Source organism: Ambystoma mexicanum, chromosome 4q (assembly GCF_040938575.1).
Source record: "Ambystoma mexicanum isolate Mex_15411 chromosome 4q, UKY_AmexF1_1, whole genome shotgun sequence".
Classification (NCBI taxonomy): domain Eukaryota; kingdom Metazoa; phylum Chordata; class Amphibia; order Caudata; family Ambystomatidae; genus Ambystoma; species Ambystoma mexicanum.
Genome location: NC_090928.1, coordinates 778,916,704 through 778,944,095, shown reverse-complemented (window position 1 = coordinate 778,944,095; position 27,392 = coordinate 778,916,704). Strand labels below are relative to the sequence as shown.

Below are 27,392 nucleotides of genomic sequence, written 5' to 3'. Positions count from 1 at the left end.
AGGAGTGGGGACAGCGGATCAGTAAATTATGTGTAAAATGAGGGGGGTGGTTTGGATGAATAAATAAAATGATATTCAAATAACAGAAAGAGAGGTGGCGCCAGGGAGCAGGTCTATTTGAGGAATGGTATAAAATACAGGTACCTCTGATCGGTTTACAAATAAGAGGGGAGTGAGAGAAATATGTAACAGAGCAGGAGAGGGAAGCAGGAGTAGTAGAGCTGGATGTAGGAATCCAGGTTTCAGTAACATAGAGAAAGTGTAAGTTGAGGCGGAAAAAAGTATCTAATATTGAATGAGACTTGTTGCACACTGAGCTTGCATTGTGGAGAGCAGTAGATATTGGGGTAGATGAAGAGAGAGGTTATGAAGGGAAAGTAAGAGCAACAGCAAAAAGATTGTCCGAGTTGTGTAGGCGAGGGGAAGAGTGCCTAATTCTTTGGCAGACCAGAGAGAGAGAATTATAAATGGCATGGAAAGAGAAAGAAGAAAAGTAGTGACTAGAATAGAGAGCGTAAAAGTATGGATAAAGGAGGGGGATCAAAGAAACCTTATTGAAAGGATGGTGGCAATCAAAAGAAAAGGGAGGGTACGACATCTTTGCAGGTGATACAGTTACAATGGCATTAGGTTGCAATTAGTTGCAAACAGGACCAAACGGATTAAATAATGTCCTTAGGACGGCACTTTTTGAATGGGACGCCCAGGGCTAAGGATGCCATAAGAAGACTTCCTGATATGCGGTCATTTGACAACTGCTACACTTTAAGGGGGGACAATTGGATAGCCCGTGGCAGCTGTGGTGTCGTGACCAGTAGCAGAGGGAGGGGCTACTCTCCCTGCCTTCACCTAGCAGGACGTCAGGCTCCAAGGAGATGTTCTATCAGTTGAGTCTTGTCCAGGTGACCAGATAAATACAAATACTCCAAGAAGCTCATGGTTGTGATGAATCAGAGGTGATTATCCAGAGACCCTGACCTGGGACCCGCCTCATGTGGCCTGGTAAAGGCAGACAATTTCCCTAGAGACCATACAATTTTAGTGGCCTATTATAGAATTGAAACACGTGAAGAAAGAGGTAATCAGAACATTGAGGACTTCAAGTCCCACAATGCCCTATGTACTGGGACGAGGAAACGGGACTCTGAGGCACTAAACTGCAGCATGCAGTCTAGTGGTTCTGATGAACCTCATCTGAGAAGGACCTTTGAATATATAAGGCCTCCTCAGGTGCAGTCCATTAGGATTAGAAAATTGAAGGTGGAATTGCAGAGACCACCTGTTGCAGTTGCAGAGGAAGAAGAAAGGAGATGCTGGAGCTGCCGCTATTTATAAAGTGGATGTCTGTCCTGAGAGGGTCTCTAAGATTGATAACTATAATTACAAAGGTCGCCCAGCGGGAAGCACCATTTTGGCAGGCTTTCCCCCTGTAGATTGCTGGTCTCCGGATTGTGTTTGGTGTACGTTGGGAGTGAGACACGCTCCTTTCCCGATCGGCGTGGGCCGCGTGAAAAACAAAGAAGTCTGCGGCAGAGGAAGCAGAAAGAGCAGTAGCAGTAGCAGCGGTTCGACCAGATACGTGTGCAGACACCGGTGAGTTTACCATTGTTTGGTAATCCCGGACCGGAACACTCCGTAAGTGACCGCAGACTGCTGACAGCATTTTTGAATATCGAACTAAGAAGTAACATTGGTGAAATACGAACTTTGTAAAGAGACAAGAAGAGAAAGATTAGAATCATTCTTATAAAGGCCAATACCACTGCCAAAGTAAAGAAGGGGCAATACTGGAGCAAGCTAATTATAAACCCCATTGCAAAAATAAAGGGGCAATACTGTATAAAGTTAACCATAACAACCATTACCAAAGCAAGGAGGGGGCAATACTGTATAGAACAAATAATACATGGTGGCTAAATGATAAGAGAACACTGTTGCAGGACGATTGTGACTATTGTTGCCAGAGTGAGGAAGAGGCAATATTTAAGCAAGACATCAACAAGCATTACCTAGGCCAAAAAGGGCAAATGTAACAAAGAAGCATTGTCAGCAGTTAAATGATGTGAACGTAGGAAAACAGAAGTGGCAGGAGAAAGGCCCTCCTGATAAAGAGTATCAAGGAGTAGAGGAACATAACTTGCGTTGCCAGTGGCAAATAAAAGAATGGCACAAACAGCACCAATGTGTATCATGTTTTTCCAAAAGAAGTTGGGAATTTCGATGTTGTTGAAAGTTAAACACTTTCTTAAAGGTTTGAAGTAGACCTCACCACAGGTGCTTGTAATAGTGTTATGAGCTTTTTTTTTGGCAGGCGAGTATACCAGGACAGGGTCCTTATAGTGGTAGTCCTGGCAGCTTAGTGGACCTGGAAGAATTAATTGAAGTACTGCATCGTGGTTGAAGGTTGTGTGGCGAAGAGGTGGTGGTAAAGCCACTAAAGTGTTTCATGAATTGTCATGGAATCATCCTGACAAAACTTTGTTGTTGATAAAGAAGAATTGTGAAAGTGTTTCATTTCCTAAGAAGTAGTAGTTATGTTGAACTTGTTGCTATAAGGACTCTTCGTTCATTTGTACTGTTGGTTAAAGTCCAAGTAAAAGACTTTTGGAGCAAGAAGAACTTTATGATTAGAATTTGGCTACAAAACGGAACTTGCTTATTTGATCTTTTGATTGAAAATCCTGCTTTGAATCTGTGGAAGGGGAACCGACCCAGGTTACAAGGATATACAGTTATTTAGTCTATGTTGAACGTAACTGTTATTTCTGTTCCATTTGAATTGCCATATATTTCCTATATGAGTTTGATGTATGTATAGGCGTGAGGGACAGATTCCTTTTTATTAGAGTGTTTTCCGTTAGTTTATTTTTATAAGCAGGGAAAATTCTCGTTAGGGATAGTGAGGCGTTTATCAAACCTTTGAGTTAATAAAATGACTTCTTGTGAAAAACCTTTTCCAAGTTGTCCGCCTCACATTTCTGACCCTTCACACAGACCACTATCGAATTCCTGATATCCTGTCACATGAGGAGAAACTTGATTGCTGCTGAAAGTCACAGGGATGGTGGCGGGCCAGATAGATAGTCTGTGGCAGCAGCGGTGATTCAGCCAGTAGCAGAGCAAGGTCCTCAACCATCAGGATGGCAGGCTCCAACCAGACATTCCAGCAGGTCAATCTTGTCCAGGGGGCTAGATGAACACAAAGGCTAGCAAGTTAATGAAAGCATTCCCCCTGAACAAAATGCACACAATAGTTTTGTTTGAAATTCATGCTGGTGGAGGGTTGCTGCAACCTGTTTGATGTTTGGAGAGTGCAGCAGCTCCCAATACCTGTTGCCCTATGGTTAGATCCTGCTGGGTCCCGGTATGCAAGACTGGCAAGCGAAGTGATTTTGGGAACCTCCCAGAGGGCTACGCCAGTAGGTGGTCCCTTGCCGGCTCTTGCTACAAAATGGAGACCATAGCTTCCTCTCACCACCACAGCGCCAAAGTCTGACAGTCAGGAGGACTATGAAAGTGTTGTCGGGGGTCCACCAGGCACAGAAGGTGCAGCAAGTTTTCAGAAATAACTCTTCAGGTGAAGAAAAGCAGTGCAGGCTGAGTACACTTTTGTTCCACAAGAATTATACCAGTTTGTTTTTATTATGGGGTGGTTTCTTTCCGCCCCTGTCACTAACTCCACTCCCATAACTCCCCTCCCTGTGCCCCTCACCACCCCTGCTTCCCTACCCGCAACTATACATACACATTAAGAAAAGACTGGTCGAATTCTGGTCATACAAAAGGGCAGGACCAAAGTGATCACTTTAAAAAAGAGGTTGCTAAAAGCACATAATAAGGCCCTCATTAGGTTGTAATGTTAAAAATGGGTGGTATTTGGATAGTGTTAGGGAGAATTCTCTGTTTAGGCTGAATTTCCTAACCTAGTGAGTCCCCCAGCAGCTTTGCTGGATTTTTGGGGTTTATTTTTTTCTCCTGCCAAGAGTGAGACTCTTTTACCCTCACTCTTGGGCATTATTTGAGTGTGTTTCTTTGAATCTAGATGTGTTTAATAGGCTATGGGGTCTTTTACTCCATAGGGCTTCATGTGTTTTTGTGATATGTGTTACACAGCACCCTCAGTGCAGTGACACAGGGGTGTCATAGTGACCCCCCAGTATAGACTCCATACCCTGGGACTGACTACTGTCTCCCAGGGCATGTAAAGTTCCATTGACTTTACTAGTCTTAAATTCTGAACAGAACCAGTACAAACCATCATATTGTGGACATACTGGCTGGGGCAATTCGATTGCCCCAGGGTCTGTTAGTCGAGGGGGCACGTCTCCGTCCCCCCTGATCGAGTTTTGGCTGGTGGCAGTGGATACTACTTTTTATATTCAACCGTGAATATTTTCTTATGGGATTTCCCATTGTTTTAGGCTACTATCTTTATTTAATTATTTACGGTAGCCTCGAACATACCGCCGGTTTATTTAATTAATATTAATTCTCCGGTTGGTAATTTTTGCCAAAACTTGATTCTAAAATGGCATTTGTGTTCTCTTCTGTGACTCCAACCCAAGTCGAGCCCTTTGGTCCACTTTTTGGCAGGCTTCTCCACAGAAGCCCTCCAAAGTGGTGCCACTCTGTCTGGGGTACTTAGGAGTGGTGGAGGGAAATTTAGGCACCCTGGACTGAGTTGCCTAGGCAACTCAAGTCGCACTCCATCCTGATTGGCCCAAGTGGTGAGCATGTTTGAGTGACAGCTAGGCTGAGTGAATGGGGGTTTGCTGCATAAAAGCAGGGCTTTGGGGACTGGAACTTCAGAAGTCGCCACAGGACCTAAGAATCCGACGAGGGAGAAGCTGAGCCGACCTGCCACGACACTGCCACCGGTGGAGCCCTGCTGGACCGTCTCACCACTTTTCCCAACGACAGAGGAGATCTCCCGCCGGAGAGTCTTCTTCCTTTGACTGGTGGGGATAACCAGTTTCACCGTCTTTTCGCTTTCCCGATGTACCTCGTGCCCGCCTTGCCTGCGCCAAGCACCCCGGCAACCGGGATACCACGTTTTACCACGACCGCGAAACAAAGGTACCACCTTTAACCGGAAAACTCCACGGCTGGTTTCTGCCCTGGTAGTGCAACGACCTTCATCTTTCCTCCAAGTCGAGATCTTCTCTTCCCCTGGACGACGACACAATTTGCACCCACTACCAGGAACATCTGCCACCGCTGGAGTGTCCTTCCCAGTTAAGGCACCGTGTCCCGCCTGGCTTCCCTTGCTACCGACTGTACGGGGTAGATTTAGCACCCGGCTTTCGAACCTGGGTTAGCCTGGGACACCCTGGCTAAACTTTCCTAAGCCTCTCAACTCTTTTTGAACCCTCTGCAAGACTTTCTAAGCCTAGTGTAGCTGTGTGGTCTTGGGCGCATTTGTGCTCTGCTCTCTCTAAGAGTGGGCCCAGCCTTTGGACTTTGGCTCACCAGTGACTTTTGCTCTTCTGCCTTGCTAACAGTGTTCCTGAATTTTAGAGTGGTGTGCCTTTCCATATTCTATCTTTTTCCCTCCCTTTCTCACAAACTTATTGGAGTGCCATCTAGTTAAGCGCTCACCTCTGTATGAAAATAAGTGGTGTTTTACAGTGACTTATCTGATAAGGAAAAAGGGGTGTATATATTATAATAGTAACTGTGTTTAGAATATTTTACAATAAGAGTGCTGGAGTGTTTTCAACAGTGTGTTTTTAAATAAATAATTATATACTTTGATACCAAAGCTCTGGTCAGTGTTTGCTTGTATTGTTGTATCTGAGTGCCTATTGTGTATACTTTGCATACTGCCCAACTCTTCTTGAGGGACGTCTGACTGCTCAGCCACAGCTACCAGGTAACTCTGGGTGGTACAGACTGCTACCAAGTGGGTTTACTGCCAACACCTGTAGTCTTAAATCTTTTGCAGTGGTCCCTAAGGGAACTGCACATGTTTCTGCCTAACAGATAGCCTGCCTATCTTCACCACACACCTGATTGTTAGCCTTTTGGAATTACTGGATGTGGCGCTTGTCGAGAATATTGCATGAACTAATTACCACCCTGGTCCCATATTAAATGCCACTTTTACTGCAATGTGTAACTTCACACACGAGGTAGAGTGACACATTTTCAAATGGCAGTAATTTTTGTTAGCACCATTTTTTCTTCATTGAAACGAAGTGCAAGCTCTTCCATACAGATTAGCAAATAATGTTTCTGTACAGTGACATCATATTTGATCAAGAGAGCCAAAATTTACTATTTAGTGCATCTAAAGAAATTGTAGGGTTGTGGTTTGAACCAGCATTGTGTACAACCCATTTCCACCCTTGAAGTGAGTTTATGAATTGATTTTAAGTTTTGTAAAATAAAATGATGTGCAAAGTGTCCCTGAAATTCTGCATCTAGTATTTCTGGAATTCCGCATCATTTACTGTGAGTTGGAGAATTTTTGATAATGAGGTGGATCTACAGAAATGCCACACACAGTGATGTTATTTTAACCATGACAATGCTCTATTTGGAATATTGCTGCACTTATAATGAGGGCCTGGATGTCTTTCATGCACTTGCTGTTTTATTGGTCTTGCTGTTACTATATTTGTATTCTTCCAGGTATCCAGTCTACTTATCAAGTTTGTGATGTCAGAATGAACAACCTCAGCAGTTAAGGGGTGACTTTGATCCAATACAGATGCCACTCCCAAACCAGTGCAATTCAGAACTATGATGTATATCTAATTTACATGAGTGAATGCATTTCTCTAGGGAATTAATATTTGGATACATTCATTGCAACAGACCATGCAAGGGCTACCCACAGCAACATTCATTTCTGGTATTGGTTTTAATATTATGATCAAAAAGATTAATCAGGCTCTATATCTTGTACAAAAGATTCAACATTGTAAGTTGGGAAGGAATGACTTTTCTCATAGTTACCTCTTGTAGGTTAATGTTTACATTGAGAGCTAAGAACTAAAACATTTTATTTGATTGAGTGAAAACTGCAAAATAATAATGGGGTGTAGGAAGTTGTGAATGTAGCTCGAGGAAAGGGCCTGGTCCGAAAGAAAATGCTAGGAAGGGGGAAAGATGGAAAGAAGAGACAGTGTGTGTCTGAAGTGGTGTTGGTAGACGTTAATATTTCCTTGAGTTATTAACAAACCTTTGAATTTGTTTTGATGTGTTAGCACCTCTTACCTAGTATAAAATGTTGTAGCAGGGGCTCATCTCAGACAAATCTCCCTTTATGTTTACCTCTGTTCACTTGGTGCACCTTACATACAGTGTTTCTAATTTTCCTTCTTTTCATTTATTTTTTAGCGTATGATTACACGTTCTCTTGGAGCAAATCCGAATGAGCTCAAAGACCCAATTAAAATAAGCATTCCACGTTACGTCCTCTGTGGCCAAGGGAAGGATGAGCACTATGAGTTTGAGCTAAAGGTAGGCTTGATTGTTTCGTCCTCGCTCATTGATGTATATTATTTTACCTGAACATTTGTAAAGTGCTACACTGACTTACGTATAACCTTCTGGCTCTGACTGCAGTCTGTAAGTGCACTGCTGCAAAAAGCAAGTCTTTGAAATACTGTCGTTCAGCAGGTCATTACAACATTCACTTGTCATTTAAAAAACCCTTTAGCAAAGAGATGTTCAGGCTGCATAGTCTGCGAGTGGTTGGTGTTTGATGATGAGAAGGAGGTTAAAATCATGCCTAAAGATGGTGAGTAGTTGAATTTGTTTGCTGTTTTCAAAAGCCTCAATATGACACATGTATTTGCAAAAGGACACTTAGTATGTGATTTACTTGCTTTCTGGCCATTAGGGTGAGTTGGATTTATCGAGCAGGGATTAAGTTTAAGATAGCTCGCTAACTGATAGAAACTCATTCATTGTATCTGCCATGATCTCAATGTGTTCTCTGTAGTTCAGGAGAATGTAGGTGTTATCAAAAAAAGATGAAAGAAAAGTCAGATCCCATAAGTGCAGAGTGAAAGGTACATGGAAGCGATGTGTGCCCATCAGCATCCATAGGTGGATTAGACGAGAAAGCTTATGATTTGCCTGTAAAGGAGCACATGTATCAATTTCATAGCAGTCTCTTGGATGCATGTCTCAAGAGTGATGCTCAAAGTGATGGCCGGTGATTGTTTGAAGGCCATTGAACAAGTATCAGGGCCCGACAACGATTCATCGCGACGGTAATTGTGCTGGGATACCGCCAATGCAAATAAGGTTACTGCAACTCGGTCCGGCGCAATTTGCGCCAGATCCCGAGTAGTGGTAAGGCTATAAGCCCTCTTTTTTGTATTTTTTATTTTTAAGAGTCCATAGGACTCTATGGAGATTTTCGGCGCTATTACGGCTGTTGGTAGTAGCACCGAAAACAGGCGGCAAGTGGAGAATTTTACCTCCAGGGGAGGTGGGGATGAGGTACCCTTGGGTGTGACATGGTATCCCATGTCCCTTTTCTAATGAAACCAATATCCCCCAGGCCTTTATAGGTTATTATCAGACCCTTCCCTGTTCTTTTCATAAATCATCTCCCAGTAAATATCAGTCAGGTACTGGAATGAGTAAGAGACGCACCAGAGCCATGCAGTCTCTTTGTAAATTCGTACTCACACGAACACCATTTAGGTACTGGGACGAGGAGGCCACCATTAGCAAAATAGATAGACTGGAAGAAGAAACATGAGCTGTCTAGTTGTTGGACTCATCATGGAGCCGGGAACTCTAAAAATGGCTCAGCTGAGAGGCTTGAGGAGAATTCCGGGAGGCGGCACAGGAAGAAGCCCAGAGAAGAGCCCAAAGGAGAGTTCCAGGGCAGAAGTTGTTGCAGCAAAAAGGCACCTTCCCAAGATGCTGGGATGTTTAGAGAGTGTGCTCTGGTGTAGCAAGCGAGAGGAGCTTGTTGGCAGTTTGAGGTGGAGCCAGCAAAGCAGTGCATCACAGAGCGAAGGTACTGGGAGCATCAGAGAGACTCCCTAATGCTCACTGGTGCAGGACTGTTGACTGCAGTCTACCGGAGCTCCAATGTAAGCAGCAGGGAAGCGAGGAAGCTGTGGAAGATGATGTACTCCTGAGGGGAACCAGTGCGAGCAGACCACGAGCAGAGATGAGTTTCCGTAAAGCTGCGGAAAGTGGAAAGCAGACCGTGGGAAGGCCGTTGAGTCTGCCTGGGGGAAAAAGGGACCCCGGATTCGGTGGATGGGTGGCTTAGTGCAAAAGTCATTGAATTGTGAATATCTGAATTGAATAAAATCAAAACTAAAACAACCAAAATATATGCAAAACCAATTTGAAAACTTAATGATCGTAATGAGAAGCCATGAAAGCAAGCATTGCAAAGAGTTAAATAAGCAAGCATTTCCGAGATAGCCAAGAATAAATGTGTGAAAGAAATATAATAGTAACAAAGCCTGTATGAAAAAGAACTATAATCAAGAAACCTGAAACAGAGAATGGGTTTCCTAGCAGGAAAGTGTACTGGGAAATCTATGAGGGTTTTACAAGTGACTGCAAAATAAGTGAATGATGAACAAATAAGTGATAATGAAGCTTGAAGGGCACTTCGAAGGATATTAAGTCAAACCTCACTGTGAAGCTGAAACTGTGGCAAGATATTTATGAAACGAATGCAAGTAAGGTGCGTTAGTTGCGTGACTTTTAATGGGGCAACCGTGTCGTCCGACAACTGCACATAGAGCGAACACATCCACCTAAGGAAAAGCCACTTTGGGATTGTTATGATTGAATAAAGGAGGAACATCCAGCTGAACTGAAATTAAGGGACTGAACTTTATATTATGGAACATTGAAGGCCACAAGTAATTGTGTTATTGTGAAACATTGAAAGACTTGAATGCGTGGGGAAGGAAACCCCTGTTTTGCAATATGAACAGTTTGAACCTTGGGGAATGGAGAACCCTTTTCCATTTAAGAGCTGGAAGAAGCTTTGAACTTCTATTTTGAACACTTCTCATTTGATGCTGACATCCCTACACATTGTGTCCAGTTAGATGTGAGGGCAAGTATAGGTTTTGGACACAGACGGACATTTACTTTGGACTTCCGACACAGACTATCATTAGTTTCAGTTAGGTAGGGAACTCCCACCTTAGCATAGGGCAAGTTAGGCCTTCTTCCAACCTTCTTTTTATTTGAAATAAATGTGTGTACCCCAAACCACATTCAGTTTTCTGTTTCTACTTGATGATGCCTTCACAGTACATAAAAGTGCAAGTGCTCTATCATACAAAAAGAAAACAATTAAAATATACAATCACATGACAAAATTGAAATACAATACTAAAAAGGGTTACAGTTTACAATCATGAACGCTAATCAAAACCACAATAAGTTTGGGATGTTTTTAGTCAAATATGAACACAGGCCTTAGATTATACCCCCCAGGCTTTAGCTAAATAACTAGAGACTGCAGAAACCACATCCGTATAGTATGTCGTTTTAAAGATGGCAAGAGCATTGCTAGAAGAGCGGCCTTGTATTTCCATAAAATTGGGAGGATCCATCCTTTCAGTAACAAATTATCAGGCCGATTCATGGAATAATTAGCGCGGCGCAAGTGGCCAAAAACGTGCGATTCGCAGTGGAATAGCGAAAATCGCACAGGCCACAGCGAAAATCGCACATAGCGCGGCGCACACAACAAAAGTAGGCGTAACACGGGGCGTAACACTCTGAATGGGGAACAACTTGCCAAAATGTGGGCGTCACGGGGGAAGTACAGGGTGCAAGTGCGCGGAACGCCCACACGCTCGCCTACAACACGTATTCATGGAATCGAATAGGGCAAAAAAGCGCACGGTCAAACCAGCGCACAGGCACAAACACGACCGCCACAAGAAAGCAGGCGGTAGCGTCTCTGCGCCTGTAAGAAATGTGCGCCAAAAGGTGCGCCAACAAATAGCACCTATATACAGCTATGACGAATGTCCTATACTGTGGCCCTCCAGGACAAATGACGTGCAAAGGGGTACCCACAAACACGGACACCCGCTGACTGAAAAATAACATGTGCGTGTATTCCGGGGTGCGCAGGAAGTTTCACACGCGATTTGGCAGGGTACGTGGATCTCAGGGGTGCGCGGGAAGTTCCACACGCGATTTGGCCGGGTACGTGCGTGGGAATTTCCACACGCGATTTGGCTGTGTACGTGGATCTCAGGGATGCGCGGGAAGTCTCACACGTGATTTGGCAGGGTACGTGGATTTCAGGGGTGCGCGGGAAGTTCCACGCGCGATTTGGCCGGGTACGTGCACGGGAATTTCCACACGCGATTTGGCTGGGTACGTGGATCTCAAGGATGCTCGGGAAGTTTCACACGCGATTTGGCAGTGTACGTGGATTTCAGGGGTGCGCGGGAAGTCCCACACGCGATTTGGCCGGGTACGTGCGCAGGAATTTCTACACGCGATTTGGCTGGGTACGTGTATTTCAGGGGTACGCGGGAAATTCTACACGCGATTTGGCTGTGTGCTCCCAGGTATTCCCTGTACACCCTCCACGGCCCCTGCAGGCAGCCGACACCACAGGGGACTACCCTGCACACCTGCTCATGTCACCCAGCACCCCCACCCCCCAGCACTGTGGGGCACCCTCCACCAGGCCCCCACTCATGTCCCCTATCACCCCCACCCCCCAGCAGTGCAGGGGCAGCCTCCACCAGGCCCCCACTCATGTCTACCACCACCCCCACCCCCTAGCAGTGCAGGGGCAGCACCACCAGGCCCCCACTCATGTCTACCACCACCCCCACACCCCAGCATCCAGGGGCACCCTCCACCAGGCCCCCACTCATGGCCCCCTGCACCCCCACCCCCCAGCATCCAGGGGCACCCTCCACCAGGCCCCCACTCATGGCCCCCTGCACCCCCACCCCCCAGCATCCAGGGGCACCCTCCACCAGGCCCCCACTCATGTACCCCTGCACCCCCAGCATCCAGGGGCACCCTCCACCAGGCCCCCACTCATGTCCCCCTGCACCCCCACCCCCCAGCATCCAGGAGCACCCTCCACCAGGCCCCCACTCATGGCCCCCTGCACCCCCACCCTCCAGCATCCAGGGGTACCCTCCACCAGGCCCCCACTCATGGCCCCCTGCACCCCCACCCCCCAGCATCCAGGGGCACCCTCCACCAGGCCCCCACTCATGTCTCCCATCACCCCCACCCCCCAGCATTGCAGGGCACCCTCCACCAGGCCCCCACTCATGTCTCCCATTACCCCCACCCCCCAGCAGTGCAGGGCACCCTCCACCAGGCCCCCACTCATGTCCAACTCATGTCCCCCTGTACCCCCACCCCCCAGCATCCAGGGGCACCCTCCACCAGGCCCCCACTCATGTCTCCCACCACCCCCACCCCCCAGCAGTGCAGGGCACCCTCCACCAGGCCCCCACTCATGTCTCCCATTACCCCCACCCCCCAGCAGTGCAGGGCACCCTCCACCAGGCCCCCACTCATGTCCAACTCATGTCCCCCTGTACCCCCACCCCCCAGCATCCAGGGGCACCCTCCACCAGGCCCCCACTCATGTCCAACTCATGTCTCCCATCATCCCCACCCCCAGCATCCAGGGGCACCCTCCACCAGGCCCCCACTCATGTCCCCCTGCACCCCCACCCCCCATCATCCAGGGGCACCCTCCACCAGGCCCCCACTCATGGCCCCCTGCACCCCCATCCCCCAGCATCCAGGGGCACCCTCCACCATGCCCCCACTCATGTCCCCCTGCACCCCCACCCCCCAGCATCCAGGGGCACCCTCCACCAGGCCCCCACTCATGTCTCCCATCACCCCCACCCCCCAGCATTGCAGGGCACCCTCCACCAGGCCCCCACTCATGTCTCCCATCACCCCCACCCCCCAGCAGTGCAGGGCACCCTCCACCAGGCCCCCACTCATGTCCAACTCATGTCCCCCTGCATCTCCACCCCCCAGCATCCAGGGGCACCCTCCACCAGGTCCCCACTCATGGCCCCCTGCACCCCCACCCCCCAGCATCCAGGGGCACCCTCCACCAGGCCCCCACTCATGTCTCCCATCACCCCCACCCCCAGCATTGCAGGGCACCCTCCACCAGGCCCCCACTCATGTCTCCCATCACCCCCACCCCCCAGCAGTGCAGGGCACCCTCCACCAGGCCCCCACTCATGTCCAACTCATGTCCCCCTGCACCCCCACACCCCAGCATCCAGGGGCACCCTCCACCAGGCCCCCACTCATGTCTCCCACCACCCCCACCCCCCAGCAGTGCAGGGCACCCTCCACCAGGCCCCCACTCATGTCCAACTCATGTCTCCCATCACCCCCACCCCCCAGCATCCAGGGGCACCCTCCACCAGGCCCCCACTCATGTCCCCCTGCACCCCCACCCCCCAGCATCCAGGGGCACCCTCCACCAGGCCCCCACTCATGGCCCCCTGCACCCAGGTCCTCACAATCCCCAATCATGTGCGTTATGGTCAGCCTCCACAGCCAAAAGGCCCTACCAAGTAACCCATTCACCCACATGGAAATGGAAATTACATGTTACACCCCCAATGTTCATAAAGCAAATGAACCCATGTCCGTCACACACAATGGTTGCAATTGAATGGGAAAACACCCAACATGACATGCATGAAACCAATGAGATGATACCACACAGTGAAGTATGAAAACAAAATTGTATTAAAAAAAATTGAATGCAAATGAAATGAAACAAACTACAATGGCAATGGAAAAAAGATAAGCTGCATGTCCGTCAAAAAAATATTAAAACTACAAATCCAAATTCAAAAAAATGTTGTCCAAAGTCACATTAAAAATAAAATCAATCCGAGAGAGAAAAATAAATGCAAAGACCATTGCTCCATGGTGAATAAATAAAAACAAAAAAAATAAAACAATCCAATGAAGAACTATGTACAAAACATCCAAGGGTCCATGAGCCCAACTGAACAAAGGAAACCTACAAAAAACCCTAACTAAAATGCAACTATATACAAAAAGTGGAGCAGTGTCCGTCGACTCCAAATCATAAGAAGAAACAAAGGAAACCTAAAACTAAAGAACTATATACAAAGGCGGCGGGCAAGTTCAGCGGCTCACTCCGTGGTGTTCCGGGCCAGGGCATCATCAAACTCCTCTTCGATGTCCCGGAGGCGGTCCTGTTCCATGGCCCCGAGGGTCCGCAGGGACGACGCCATCTGCTCCTCCAACCTCCTGCGGATTGCCTCGAGGCACTCGGCCTGCCTCAGGGCCGTCCGCATGGAGTTCTCCGCCCTGACCATCGTGAGCCGCGCCTCTTCCGCCCGCCGCCGCTCCGCACCTATCTGCTGGCCCAACCGCAGCCACACGGAAGACACTTCCCGTCCTGGGTCCTCCTGCTCTCCGGCCGATGCCTGCCCCTCCGATGTTGATGGCCCCGAGCCATGATGCCTCCCACGTTGACTCTGCTGCTGCCTCCGACGCAACTGCCTCTGCCAGCACGACGGCATCCAGGCTGATGGAATCCACCGACGCCGTCGTGAACGTGCCCTGCCTGATGATGCCGGCACATCCTCCATCTGCTGGGGTACAGTTGCTGTGGTGTCCACCCCTGCTGGATTTCCGACTCCCGACTGTGGCAGGGATGGGATCCCCACCAAGATGGCTGCATTGGTCAGGGCAGGTCCACAGGGGGCCCTGGTGGCATCTGGGCCGGAAGACAGCAAGGAGAACGACCGGCGTATAGCCTCAACAGAGGAGGAGAGGGCCGCCAGATTGGCCGACACATGCAGGAAACCCCCGAACATGGAAGATCCCAATTGGGCCACGTCGGCACGGTGCTCTTCGTGATGACGTGCGTGCTCCTCCCGGGAAGCACGCATGTCATCACGAATTGCACCCGCGCGCATCGCAACCCCAATCAGGACCTTCTCTATACGGCCACGGGTCCCCTCGTCCACAGGTGGAGGGGGAGACAGGTGACATGGACATCCCCTCTACTTGCGGACGGACCTGGGACGGGGCATCCCTGCTGGTGCATGGTGGTGCACTCACAGGGTCAGGGACAGCGACATGCACAGGCCCCTCCACGGTGACCTGTGCTGCCTCCTGCCCCTGCCCCTGGACTGCACCACTTGCACCAGCAGGGATGCCCCCACCAGGCCCCATGTGTGCCTCAGTGGCGACCTCCTCCTCCTCTGTGGAAACCACCAACCTGGATGGCTCCTCACCGTCTTCCGCCATAGCAGGCCCCTGTGGGGGCTCACCCACCCCTTCCGCTGCAGCCGTGGGGGCATCCCCGCTGCCTTGCTCCACAGCGCCGTCTCCGCCCTCTTCTTCACTAGCCGCTGCGTAGAGGGAGACATAGAACACAAGCGTCAGGGTACTGTACAATGGTCCCCTAGACAGGAAGCAATAGCAGATGAGTACCACTGTCAAAGTACACTTCCATCATGTCCCTCCACAACACATGGGTCAGTCCAGGCAAAACACACACAGTAACAGGCATGGTGCATGCCATGGACATTTCCATACATGTCCAATGGACTCTTGAAACATACAATGATATGGAACTCACATGCATCATGCACACACTTCACCTCAGTCACATCCATCTGGCCTCATACACCCCAAGCACAGCGGATACAAGGATAACTAGGCTGCATCAGTGAATCTGTGCATTGTCACACACATGTGTCATGCATCCATGGCATTCACAAGTCACAGACACGCAGGTCAGGCACACAGACATGGCTACCATATATGTACCTGGCATCAGCACCCATCCCTCACCCCCACCCATGTCCAGGAACAGAGACTGGCATGCTCTCATGTGTAAAATCTGCATAGGGCTCCCCATGTCGCATTTAAACACATGCAACCACCATGTGATTCACACATCACTGGTCGCACATGCATCACCATGATGTCCCTGCACACATACATGCGTACATGGCCTATGTCACACATACAGGCAAGTATCAGACAACCAGCACACCGCAACATGCCCTGTCTCACACAGCAATGCTTGGCCACTTACCGCTCAACTCCAGACGGGTCTCCCTCTCAAGGATCTGGGCGTGGAGCGCTGGGCGTACGCGTTCCAGGACCCTCATCTGGATGGAACTCATGCGGCCCCGGCCCCCCTCCACGAGGCGCCGGGCCTTCACGAGGGTCCTGGACCTCAAGTCCTCCCAGCGCTTCTTGATCTTCTGGACGTCGCGGGTTGCCACCCCCTCCGCGTTGATGGCAACCACACAGTCGGCCCAGATTCTCTCCCGTCCTTCCTTGCTGGCGCGGGACGATCCAAAGAGGGCATCATACTGCCCCAGGACATGCTCCACCAGGACACCAACTTCGGTGGCAGTGAAGCTGGTGCCCCTCTGCCCCTCTGGCCTGGGGTTGCCACTGGTGCCAGATGTGGAAGTGCCCGACATGGCAACCCCAGAGGCAGGAGTGGGTGGGCAACTGGGTCCTGGGGCTGGGCTGTGGAGTGAGTTATCCCAGTCGGGAGTCTTCTGTTCCAGCGGGGGTGGACACAGCAACTGGACCCCTGCAGATGGCTGATGTGCAGGCACCAAATGGCAGGGCACTGTGGCAGCAGGCAGGCAGGCAGGCAGCAGCAGATGGCACGTGGGAGGCTGCTCGGGGCACTGGGGGGCAGTAATTCGGCCTTCTGGACAGGAGCGTGGTCTTCCGTGTGTTTTCGCGTGGCCAGCTTGATACGGAGTGATTTGGCACATGAAAATCCTGCACGTCAGCGTGAAATTCGAGGAAAGGCCCTTAGCGCGTAAGCGTGTCAGCACGCATATGCGATTCTATTGGACCAAAGGCCCTCAGCGCGTAAGCGCGTCTGTGACGTGACCCGCACGGGTGTTTCCCTCATAGCACGTGATGACAGAGCACACGTGGAAAGACTGCACGTCAGAGTGTCATCGCGTGTAATTGGACAAAAGTGCGCGTACATGCGATTGGCCTATGTACATGTATTTCAGGGATGCGCGGGCACTTACACACGCGAGTACATCAGCGCACGTGTATTCCGGGGTGCGTGGGAATTTCCACACGCTATTGGCCTGGGTACTGGATTTCAGGGGTGTGCGGAAAGTTTCACACGCTCGCCTACAACACGCGCAAAGAAACACGTACGCCAGTAGGAAGCAGGCATACGTCGACCCGTGACGCATAAATTTGCGCGCAAAAAACTAACAAGCTCAGACGCCAGGATGAATATACCGTTCCTAGCAGCAGTGGCCGTGGGCTACCAAAGGAGGAGGAGGAGGAGGATAGTCAGGGCCAGAATTTTCACACCCAGAACCAGCCTTTTCGGGATGCCTGATGACTAGGTGTATGGGAGGTACAGGTTTCCACCACACATAATACTGAACCTGGTGAGTGAGTGGGAGGATGACCTCACATCACCCACCCTGTGCTCCCAAGCACTCAGCCCCCTGGAGAAGGTCCTCAATGTACTGCACTTCTTAGCCACTGGATCATTTCAGCGGACAAGTGCCATAGTGGGTGGGGTGTCACAGGCCACGCAGTCACGCTGCCTACACCAGGTCTTGAACATCATCACTGCACGCCCATCAGTCCGCAGGCACATATACCTGCCCAGAACACCTGCAGAAAGGCATGCTGCCGCCCTGGATTTTTAAGGTGTGGCACGATTCCCCAAAGTGCTAGGTGCCATCGACTGCACCCATGTGCCTCTACGTCCCCCCAGGGCATCTGAGCACATCTATAGGAACCGCAAGCACTGGCATTCCATCAACGTGCAGGTAGTATGTAATGCCCACGGAATCATCACCTCAGTATATGCCAACTATCCCGGGTTCACCCACGACAGCTTCATTTACCGAATGTCCACCCTAAGCCGGGACCTAGAAGCTGGGCGGCATGGCGATACATGGCTGCTTGGTGAGTATGAATGCCACTGCACATGCATGCATGTCAGATACTGAGCAAGGTCACAACCCCACCAATGATACCCATCACCACCTCCACAGGGGACAGTGCCTACCCTCTCAGCCCCCACATGATGACGCCAATTCGGAACCCCACCACGCCAACCGAGGTAAGATATAACACAGCCCACATTGCAACCCGGGGCATAGTGGAGCGCACATTCGGAGTGCTTAAGTCACGCTTTCGCTCCGTTGACCGTTCTGGCGGGCAGCTGTTATACGCTCCCCCAGTAGTGTGCAGGATCATAATGGCAGCATGTGTCCTGCACAATGTTGCAACACGCCGGGGCCTGGCTGTGGACATAGTGGTGCCCCCACATCCCCAACCACATGCACGCCCGTTGCGCATGGGAGGGGAAAGGGCACGGGGGGAGGCAGCCCGTACACAACTAGTGGCTAATTACTTCACATAGAAATCGCACCCCTGTGGAGTGCACACTGCCCTGGCACATACCATCTGACAATCAATGATGACTCAACCTGACACTGATCCTGAATGTCTGGAGAATCAACCGTCAAAACCATATCAGCCTGAGATTGTTCACCTGGAAGTGTTACAATGTGTGCATCCCTACCTACACAGACACCACCAATGCAGTTTCGTGAAAAAACACATTCATGCAGCTAAAATGAATACCCACTTGCAAAATGCAACATGAGGACAGTGCCATGTCACCCAACCCATCCCCAGCACCGCCACACGACACACCATGCCATGTCATGCTATGTGCGGGTAAACAAAGTAATCCCCACAACATGACACAAGTGTCACAAAGTACAGTGTCCCTAATTGAAACTCGTGACACCTGAAATGCTCACAGTAATGCAGAACCAACAACACACTTGAGCAGGTATTTAGCAATAACACTTATCAGCTACTGACCCTCAAAACTACCATTAACATGACATTACGAATGTAAGGAATTAGTAGTCTCACCACCTGGAAATGCCTGCACTCCCACCACTTCCAACTGTACAGTGTTGCCGCCATGTAGAGTTGTAGGTGCACTGCTGCCAACATGGACTCCATCTCCAAAGTAGAGGGCCTTGTGTAGACATGAGGAAAGGACCTGCAAATTAGGAGGTAGACATGGATGATGAGTTACACATCAATGCAACATGCAGTGTACAACACAACAGCAATATGCACTAGGAATGTATACACAGTATTGACTAGACTACCCACACATGTAGTGGGAGTCCAATGTCACCATGTACATCAATGTCACTTGGGCACACCCTTTGCAAGCCCATGGAAACAGGAAGCAGGAGGGGTGTGTGTGACAAAAACCCAAGCATCTGAACCAAATACATGACAAGCCTGCATGTGCCCAGCCACAATGCAGTGTATGCCCACGGGAGCCACACAAGGCAACACACTGTCCCAAAAAAAAAAAAAAATCAAAAATGGCCATTAATGGGCCCGGGGGGGTTGGGGAGGCCACCCAGGAGGTTCCGAGGACAGGGTGCACACCAAAACCCACCTGTGTGGATCTTGCGGAAAAAAAACACCTCCATGGGCTCATGGCCCACACGGCTACCCTATTGTGGGAGTATCACTGCTGTCGCTATTCTCACCCTGTGTAGCTGCATCCGGAGGTGGTGGCACTATGGGAGGCAGCCCACGCAAGGCCCTAGTCTGTTCCTCCATGGCTGCAAGCATGCGGGTGTGGTAGGTCTCGTTCTGGAGGATGAGTGTGCGGAGGTCCCCATGCAACAACTCACGGGATGCCCGGACCTCCGCCCTAGTTGCCTGCATCTCAGCTGAGAGAGTACGGGTGAGACACTCCAGCTGCTGTTCTGTCCTTCGGTTTGTTGAAGCCTCGAGCTCAACAAGAGTCGTCCTGAGGTGAAGGAGCTCCAGCCTCAGGGCTTCCCTGTGGCCCTGGGACTCTATGGAGATGGCTTCCTGCAGAGTCGCCAGTGGCGCCCGCCTGTCCCTGTTGGACGCCAACATGTCCTCCCTGTGTGACTGGCAGATGGAGTCGGTTGCCTGCTGTAGTCGCTCCATCAGCCTTTCGGGGGGGACAATGGAAGTGGCCACCCTATCCATGGCCTGAGCCATCATCTCTGATGATGCTGCCTGTTGGGTTGCCATACCGTAAATGGATTGCTCCCATGCGGTATTGCCAGGTGGCGTACGGCCACCACGTCGGCGGGCAGCACACCTGTCTGGGGCAAGGCGAACTGTGCCTTGCTGTGCCGGCACTGCCTGAGGCTGCAGGACTGCATTCCCCCTCTGATCTGCTGGCCCAGGAACAGGATCAGATGTCGCGGAGTGTGACCCTGCATCCGTAACCACCAAAGGCGTAGCTGCCAACACTGACATCCCCATGGAGGGTTCTGACCCTGGTGCAGGTGGGTGGGACAGAACAGAATCCCTCCCAGGAACACTCACCTGCGACGGCACGTAGGTCTCATCATCCGAATCAACACCTGAGTACAGCTCGGGGGAGGTGCAGCCAGAGACACCCCTTGAGAGCACGACCTGCAGCACTTGTGGGCTCTCACCCACCACCACACCACGTCCCTCACTGGTGGTCGGTCGGCCCTCGGACCCCTCCTGGGTCTGCACCATCTCCACAACCCCAGCAGTATCAGGTGCGTCTTCCCCTGCAAAGACATAAAAGCAAACAAATGGAAACAGGCATTAGCACCATGGCACACAATGAGGGCTGAGAAGCAACAGAACCAGTACTTGATTGACACATGTCCCACATGACTAAAACCCTCCCATGCATGCACCCTCACTGCGTATGAAGGGCAGGCAAATGGCACACACTGATGACATCAAGATGGAAGATGAACACATTTTCTGCATGCTGCCTGGCAGAGGCATCACACATTGGCCTGTGATTGCCAGGTGAAATACACATGCCATCACGCAGATGGCATGTACCATTGCTATTGAGTGAAGATGGAGAGGAGGGCAGCACTTATTCATTCAGTCCAGTTCCCGCATGTAATAGCTTTTCTAATTCAAACAGGTCTGATTTTTCACCTGGAGCTGCCAGTCCAAAATGGTCCGATTGCACAGGGACATGTGTGAACAAATGATATCCATGTAACAAAGTCACTCCACTTTACCATAGCCATGTCAGACATGTGACTAGAGGACTGAGAAATGCCTAGTAAAAGTGGTGGAATGCAAACAATCTGCCTGAATGAACAGAGAAAAATAAGCAACAATGTTGTGGCAAGGTGACACTTCAAGGGCAACTGGCGTGCTGTTGGGCTAGATGTCTACTGTTGGCAGAAGGGATGGCTATGGCCAAATGCTGCTGCGCAGAATGTATTGCATGAAGCACATGGGTGACCCAAACGACTCAGGCGCACACACCCTCACCTGGCACACAAACAGAAGCCCTCACACACACGCCATGCACATGGATGACACACACATGCATGTGCACTCACCGGACAATGCCTCATAATCAGGCAGCTCTCCCACGCCTTGGATCTGTTCCTCCGTGACGTAGGTCCCAGCGACTGACTCATGTGGAGTGAGTTCCATGTCTTCTACTGGAGACCCACCTCCAGTCACTAGAGTTGCGGCATGACTTGAGGCCAGCTTATTCTTTGCCCTGCGCTTTAGGTCATTCCAGCGCTTATAGCAATCATTGGCTGTGCGCCTCACGATTCCAAGGGCACTTACGATGTCCGCAACGGTCTGCCAGTGTGCCTGGCATTGTGCAGGTGTGGTCTTGGATCCTGCAACAATGACCATTTCGTTATCATGTGCGGACACATACTCGACAAGTGCTTTCAGTTCGGCATCCGTGAAGCTGGGCTTCCTCGGCGGGCCGGACTGTGTAGCCGTGTCTGGGGCATCAGCCTGTGCCGGATGAGCACTCTTCCTCTTCCGCTTGGAAGGTGGTGGTGATCCTGAGTGTCCTACGCCGCTCTGGACACTAGGGGCAGGAGCCCTGGTGGACTCTGTATCAGGAGTGTGGGATTGCACACTCAGCATGGGAGTTGGTGCAGGCATTGGCTCAAGTGTAATGGTGTCAGGGGGAATGTCAGCAGGATGGACTAGGACCGACACTGTCCTGGCTGGGTGTGTGAGCTGGGGTGGATGGAGCCGCAGCTGCCCCTGCAGCCTCTCCACCCTGCCTACTTGGGGCAGCAGATGACCTTGCTGCCCCTGATCCACGTGGCCTGATGACATCAACGTGCACCAGCGCACGTGTCATAGGCCTGCTGACCTGGAAGTCAGCCATGGAGTCAGCCAGGTCTGGTGCCACAATGGCCTGGTCCAACAAGGGCTGAGCATGGATGGTGTCAGCCTCAACCAGGGGGGGCGGGGGGGATTATGGGTGCCCTTGACTGGTCCTCCACACATGGGGGGACAGGGTCACCCTGCAAGTAACGACCACGTCCCCTACCGGATCCACCACGGCCACCACTTGTGGCTCGCCCACCTTTGCCACCCTTACGGATTCCTCGCCTCCCAACCATGGCACTGATGTTAATGTGCGTATGGGAGTGGCTGTAAACTATTGTCCTGGGCAATTGGGGGTCAAAGGGGTTGGGTACCAGATGGTAATTGTACCCTAGTGCTCTAACAAGGCTGAATGTGACCCCTGGGGAAAGATGACGGGTCACGCAACGCACAGGAAGCCCAAAAAAGGGAGATGATGTGCATGCAAGCCCTCCTAGACCACGTGTGCGGAAAAAAAAACCTGCACTACGCTGTGGCACCCAGTAACACAAGAATGAACGTATGCGTGTCACACGCAGCCTAGAATGACCTCTGAAGGGGTAGGCTACACACGGGACAAGCACAGATGTTAGATAAGTGCGTGACTCACCGTCTGCCAGGAAAAAGAGCGTGAAAAAGAAGCGCGTGTGCGCGTTGGCAACACCCCCGCCAAAAGAAGAATTGTACGCTGTCTGAGGAGACAGGACAACAGTAGAAGGGAACGCTGTTTGAGGGAACAGGCCCAGGAAAACCAGAAAAAGAGAAAAAAGAGAAAAAGCTGTCAGAGATAACAGGGAGTACGAACTTGAAACGCCGTGAAGTAAATCGCGTGTGAAACGACAAGAAGTACGGATTTCCCCCACTCGCTCACCACGAAAAGCACGTACAAGGAAATGGTGTTCTACACGTACCTTTTAAGCAGGCCCACACGTCCAGCGTCACTTCCGCGTGTACGCGCTAGGGCCATTTCCACCAATTACACGCTTTGTCAATTCCGCGTGTACGCGCTAGGGCCATTTCCACCAATTACACGCTTTGTCACTTCCGCGTGTACGCGCTAAGGCCATTTCCACCAATTACACGCTTTGACACTCGGACATGTCTTTCATTTTTTTAACACGCAACATTTCAAACGTATGCCATATTTAACGTGCACGTGACTTCATAGAGACGCATACGCTGGTGGCCTTTGGGCCAATGAATGTACAGACGTGTGCTGACGCGCTTACGCGCTAAGGGCCTTTCCTCGAATTACACGCAGACGTGCTGGATTTTCACGTGCAAAATCACTCCGTATCAAGCTGGCCACGCGTTCACACACGGAAGACCACGCTCCTGCCCAGAAGGCCGAATTACTGCCCCCCCCCCAGAGCCCTGAGCACGCTCCCACCTGCCATCTGCTGCTGCCTGACTGCCTGCTGCCCACGTGCCCTGACATTTGCTGCCTGCACATCAGCCAGGGGTGCTGTTGCTGTGACCACCCCTGCTGGAACCGAAGACTCCCGACTGCTTTTCCATCGCCCCACAGCCCAGCCCCAGGACCCAGTTGCCCACCCACTCCTTCCTCTGGGGTTGCCATGTCAGGCACTGCAACATCTGGCACCAGTGGCAACCCCCGGCCAAGGAGGCAGAGGGGCACCAGCTTCACTGCCACCGAAGTTGGTGTCCTGGTGGAGCATGTCCTGGGGCAGTATGATGCCCTCTTCGGAAGGTTGCGCGCCGACAAGGAAGGACGGACTCGGATCTGGATGGACATCGTGACTGCCATCAACGCGGAGGAGGTGGCAGTCCGCGACTACGAACGTGTCAGGAAGCGCTGGGAGGACTTCAGGTCCAGGACCCTCAACAAGGCCCGGCGCCTCCTGAAGGCAGCGGATGCTAAGGGGCGGCGGGGCCACTTGTCGGAAGATCAGATGAGGGTCCTGGAACGCATATCCCCATCGCTCCACGTCCAGGTCTTTGAGAGGCAGACCCGTCTGGAGTCGAGCGGTAAGTGTACATGCATACTGATTGTAAGCTGTGCGTGTGGTGTGCCAGGAGTGTGCAGGTTGAACATGTATTTTTATGTGGGCAAGTAGGGGGGGTGTACAGGGCCGTGAGGGTGACACATGCGAGGGGTCTCATATGTGACACATGGATGGTGCTTGTGTGTGTGGGCTTGCATGGCACAGGATGTGCAGGAATGATTGTCAGGTGTGTCATGGATGTCGATCGGAACACTGCGACAGTTGGCGGAGGTGTACACATGCATGCAAGTTTGGTGGTGTGTGTGCATGTGTAGTGTACTCCCTATGTTGCATGTGATGTGTGGATGACCTTTGGCTGCTCATGCTGTTGTATGTGAATGGATGGTGCTGGCTGTTGCAATATGGCTGTGGTATGGCTTATGTGTGCAAGTTGAAATGACATGTGTGTTGGGGATTGTGATGCCATGTCTGAGGTTTACTAATGCCACTCATGTATGACTGTCATGTGTGTATGAGTCCATTGTACAGTGCCCTGATGCCTGTGTTTTCTTTCTCCCTGTCTGCAGCGTCAACTGATGAAGAGGGCGGAGAAGGTGCTGTGGAGCACAGCGGCAGGGGTCGCACCACCAGCCGGAGATGCAAGGCCCGGATCCCCTCCCAGGTTCTGATCTCGTCGGGGAGTGAGGAGTCCGGTGCCGTGTCCCAGGCCGCAGCTGCCGAGGGGAGGTCCAAGAGGCGGAGGTTGGAGTTGGACTCCTCGGCAGCAGAATGGGCAGCTGGCACCCCACAGGGCCCAACGGAGGAAGATGGCACATAGTCATCCAGGTTGGTGGGGGGTTTGGAGGAGGAGGAGGCCGTGCAAGCGACAGAGGCGGGGTCTGGAGGTGGGGATTCCACTGGTGCTAGTGGTGCAGTGCAGGATCAGGGACAGGAGGCAGCACAGGCCGCCGCGGAGGTGCCTGTGTGCAATCCTGTCCCTGCTCCTGTCACTGCATCATCTTGCACCAGCGGGGATGCCTACCTCCAGACCCGTTCTCAGGGAGGGGATTGGCTTACAACACCTGGCCTTCCTCTCCCTGCGGATGTGGCTATCCTGCACCAGGTTGAGCCTGTCCAGGGTGGGGTGGCGTTGCGTCAATGGGCCATGCGAGCTGACCTGCAGTCTTTTCATGATGAGTCTGCACGTCTTCTCGAATGGCTCGTTGACCGCGTTGACCCACTGGGACAGCTCACCAGGGCTGGATTCCTCCGTTTCCTGGACCTTGTTCCGACCCCCTCCTCCACGGAACCCCCTATGCCCCAGTCATCCTCCATGCCATCTTCCCACCCATGTGTCACCTGGGTGCCCTGTGGAGCTGCCTCCGACCGTGCGGCCAGGCTGGTGGACAACAGATCCCTGCCACAGTCGGGAGTCGGACGTCCAGCAGGGGTGGCCACATCAACGACTGCACCCCAGCTGGAGGAGGATGTGCAGGCACCATCGGACAGGGCACATGGACAGCAGCAGCTGCAGCAGCAGGAGGCTGTAGGTGGGAGCCACGATAGCTCGGGGCCTTCAACATCGGAGCGGCAGGCATCGGCCGGAGGGCAGGAGGACCCTGGACGGAAAGTGTCTTCTGTGTGGCAGCGGTTGGGCCACGCCATAGATGCGGAGCGGCGGCGGGCGGAAGAGGCGCGGCTCACGATGGTCAGGGCGGAGAACTCCATGCGGAGGGCCCTGAGGCAGGCCGAGTGCCTCGAGGCAATCCGCAGGGAGTTGGAGGTGAACATGTCGGCGTCCCTGCGGATCCTCGGGGCCATGGAACAGGACCGCCTCCGGGACATAGACGAGGAGTTCGATGATGCCCTGGCCCGGAACACCACTAAGTGAGCCGCTGGACTGGCCCGCCGCCATTGTATATAGTTATTTAGTTATAGTTTATTTTTATTTGGAGTCGACGGACACTGCTCCACCTTTTGTATATAGTTCCATTTTAGATAGGTTTTTTGGTAGGTTTCTTTTCTTCTGTTGGGATGATGGACCCTGAATACTTTGTACATAGTTGGACTTTGGATTTGGATATTTTTTTTACTATGAATATTTTTTCCCATGGAGCAATGGTTTTCTATTTCTTTTTTCCCTTCATTTCCTTTTTATGGACTTGAACTTTGGGAGAAATTTTTTTGGATTATCATTTATTGATTTTAATTTGAAAAGGGACAGCCAGCTTAATTTTGTTATTTTTTTACTTGTGTATTTTGTTTAATTTTGATTGCCATTACTGTTGTTTTTAATACATTATTTGGATTTTCTCATTCTTCAATGTGTGGTTTCATCTCATTGTTTTCATGCATGTCATGATATGGGTTTTCAGGTTCACTTGCAACCATTGTGTGTGTGTGAGACACATGTGTTTATTTACATTGTTTCCATTGGAGTAGTATCATGGGCGCATGTAATACTTGGTTGTGTCTTTGGGCTGTGGTGGCTGGCCATGATGCCCATGCTTGAGGATTGTCTGGGCCTGTGGGCAGGGGGACATGAGTGGGGCCTGGTGGAGGCTGCCCCTGCACTGCTGGGGGGTGGGGGTGGGTGGGAGACATGAGTGGGGGCCTGGTGGGGGCTGCCCATGGTGGCTGGGGGGTGGTGGTGGTGGGAGCCTGGTGGAGGGTGCCCCTGGATGCTGGGGGGGTGGGGGTGCAGGGGGACATGAGTGGGGGCCTGGTGGGGGCTGCCCATGGTGGCTGGGGGGTGGGGGTGGTGGTAGACATGGGTGGGAGCCTGGTGGAGGGTGCCCTGGATGCTGGGGGGTGGGGGTGCAGGGGGACATGAGTGGGGGCCTGGTGGGGGCTGCCCATGGTGGCTGGGGGGTGGGGGTGGTGGTGGACATGGGTGGGAGCCTGGTGGGGGCTGCCCATGGTGGCTGGGGGGTGGGGTGGGTGGGAGACATGAGTGGGGGCCTGGTGGGGGCTGCTTATGGTGGCTGGGGGGTGGGGGTGGTGGTAGACATGGGTGGGGGCCTGGTGGGGGCTGCCCATGGTGGCTGGGGGGTGGGGGTGGGAGACATGAGTGGGGGCCTGGTGGGGGCTGCCCATGGTGGCTGGGGGGTGGGGGTGGTGGTAGACATGGGTGGGAGCCTGGTGGGGGCTGCCCATGGTGGCTGGGGCTGGGGGTGGGGGTGGTGGGAGACATGGGTGGGGGCCTGGTGGAGGGTGCCCCACACTGCTGGGGGGATGGGGGTGGTGGGAGACATGAGT

General features: G+C 51.8%; 1 protein-coding gene across 2 annotated transcripts in view; it reads left to right on the top strand.

Moving 5' to 3' along the window:
* Nucleotides 1–27,392, top strand: part of KIF16B (kinesin family member 16B) — a 3,050,718-nt gene that overhangs the window by 2,479,610 nt on the left and 543,716 nt on the right. For both annotated transcript variants that reach the window (XM_069608346.1, XM_069608345.1), the window contains exon 23: nucleotides 7,345–7,467. In XM_069608346.1, the coding sequence (XP_069464447.1) occupies nucleotides 7,345–7,467 (123 nt within the window). The remainder of the gene's footprint in view (nucleotides 1–7,344; nucleotides 7,468–27,392) is intronic.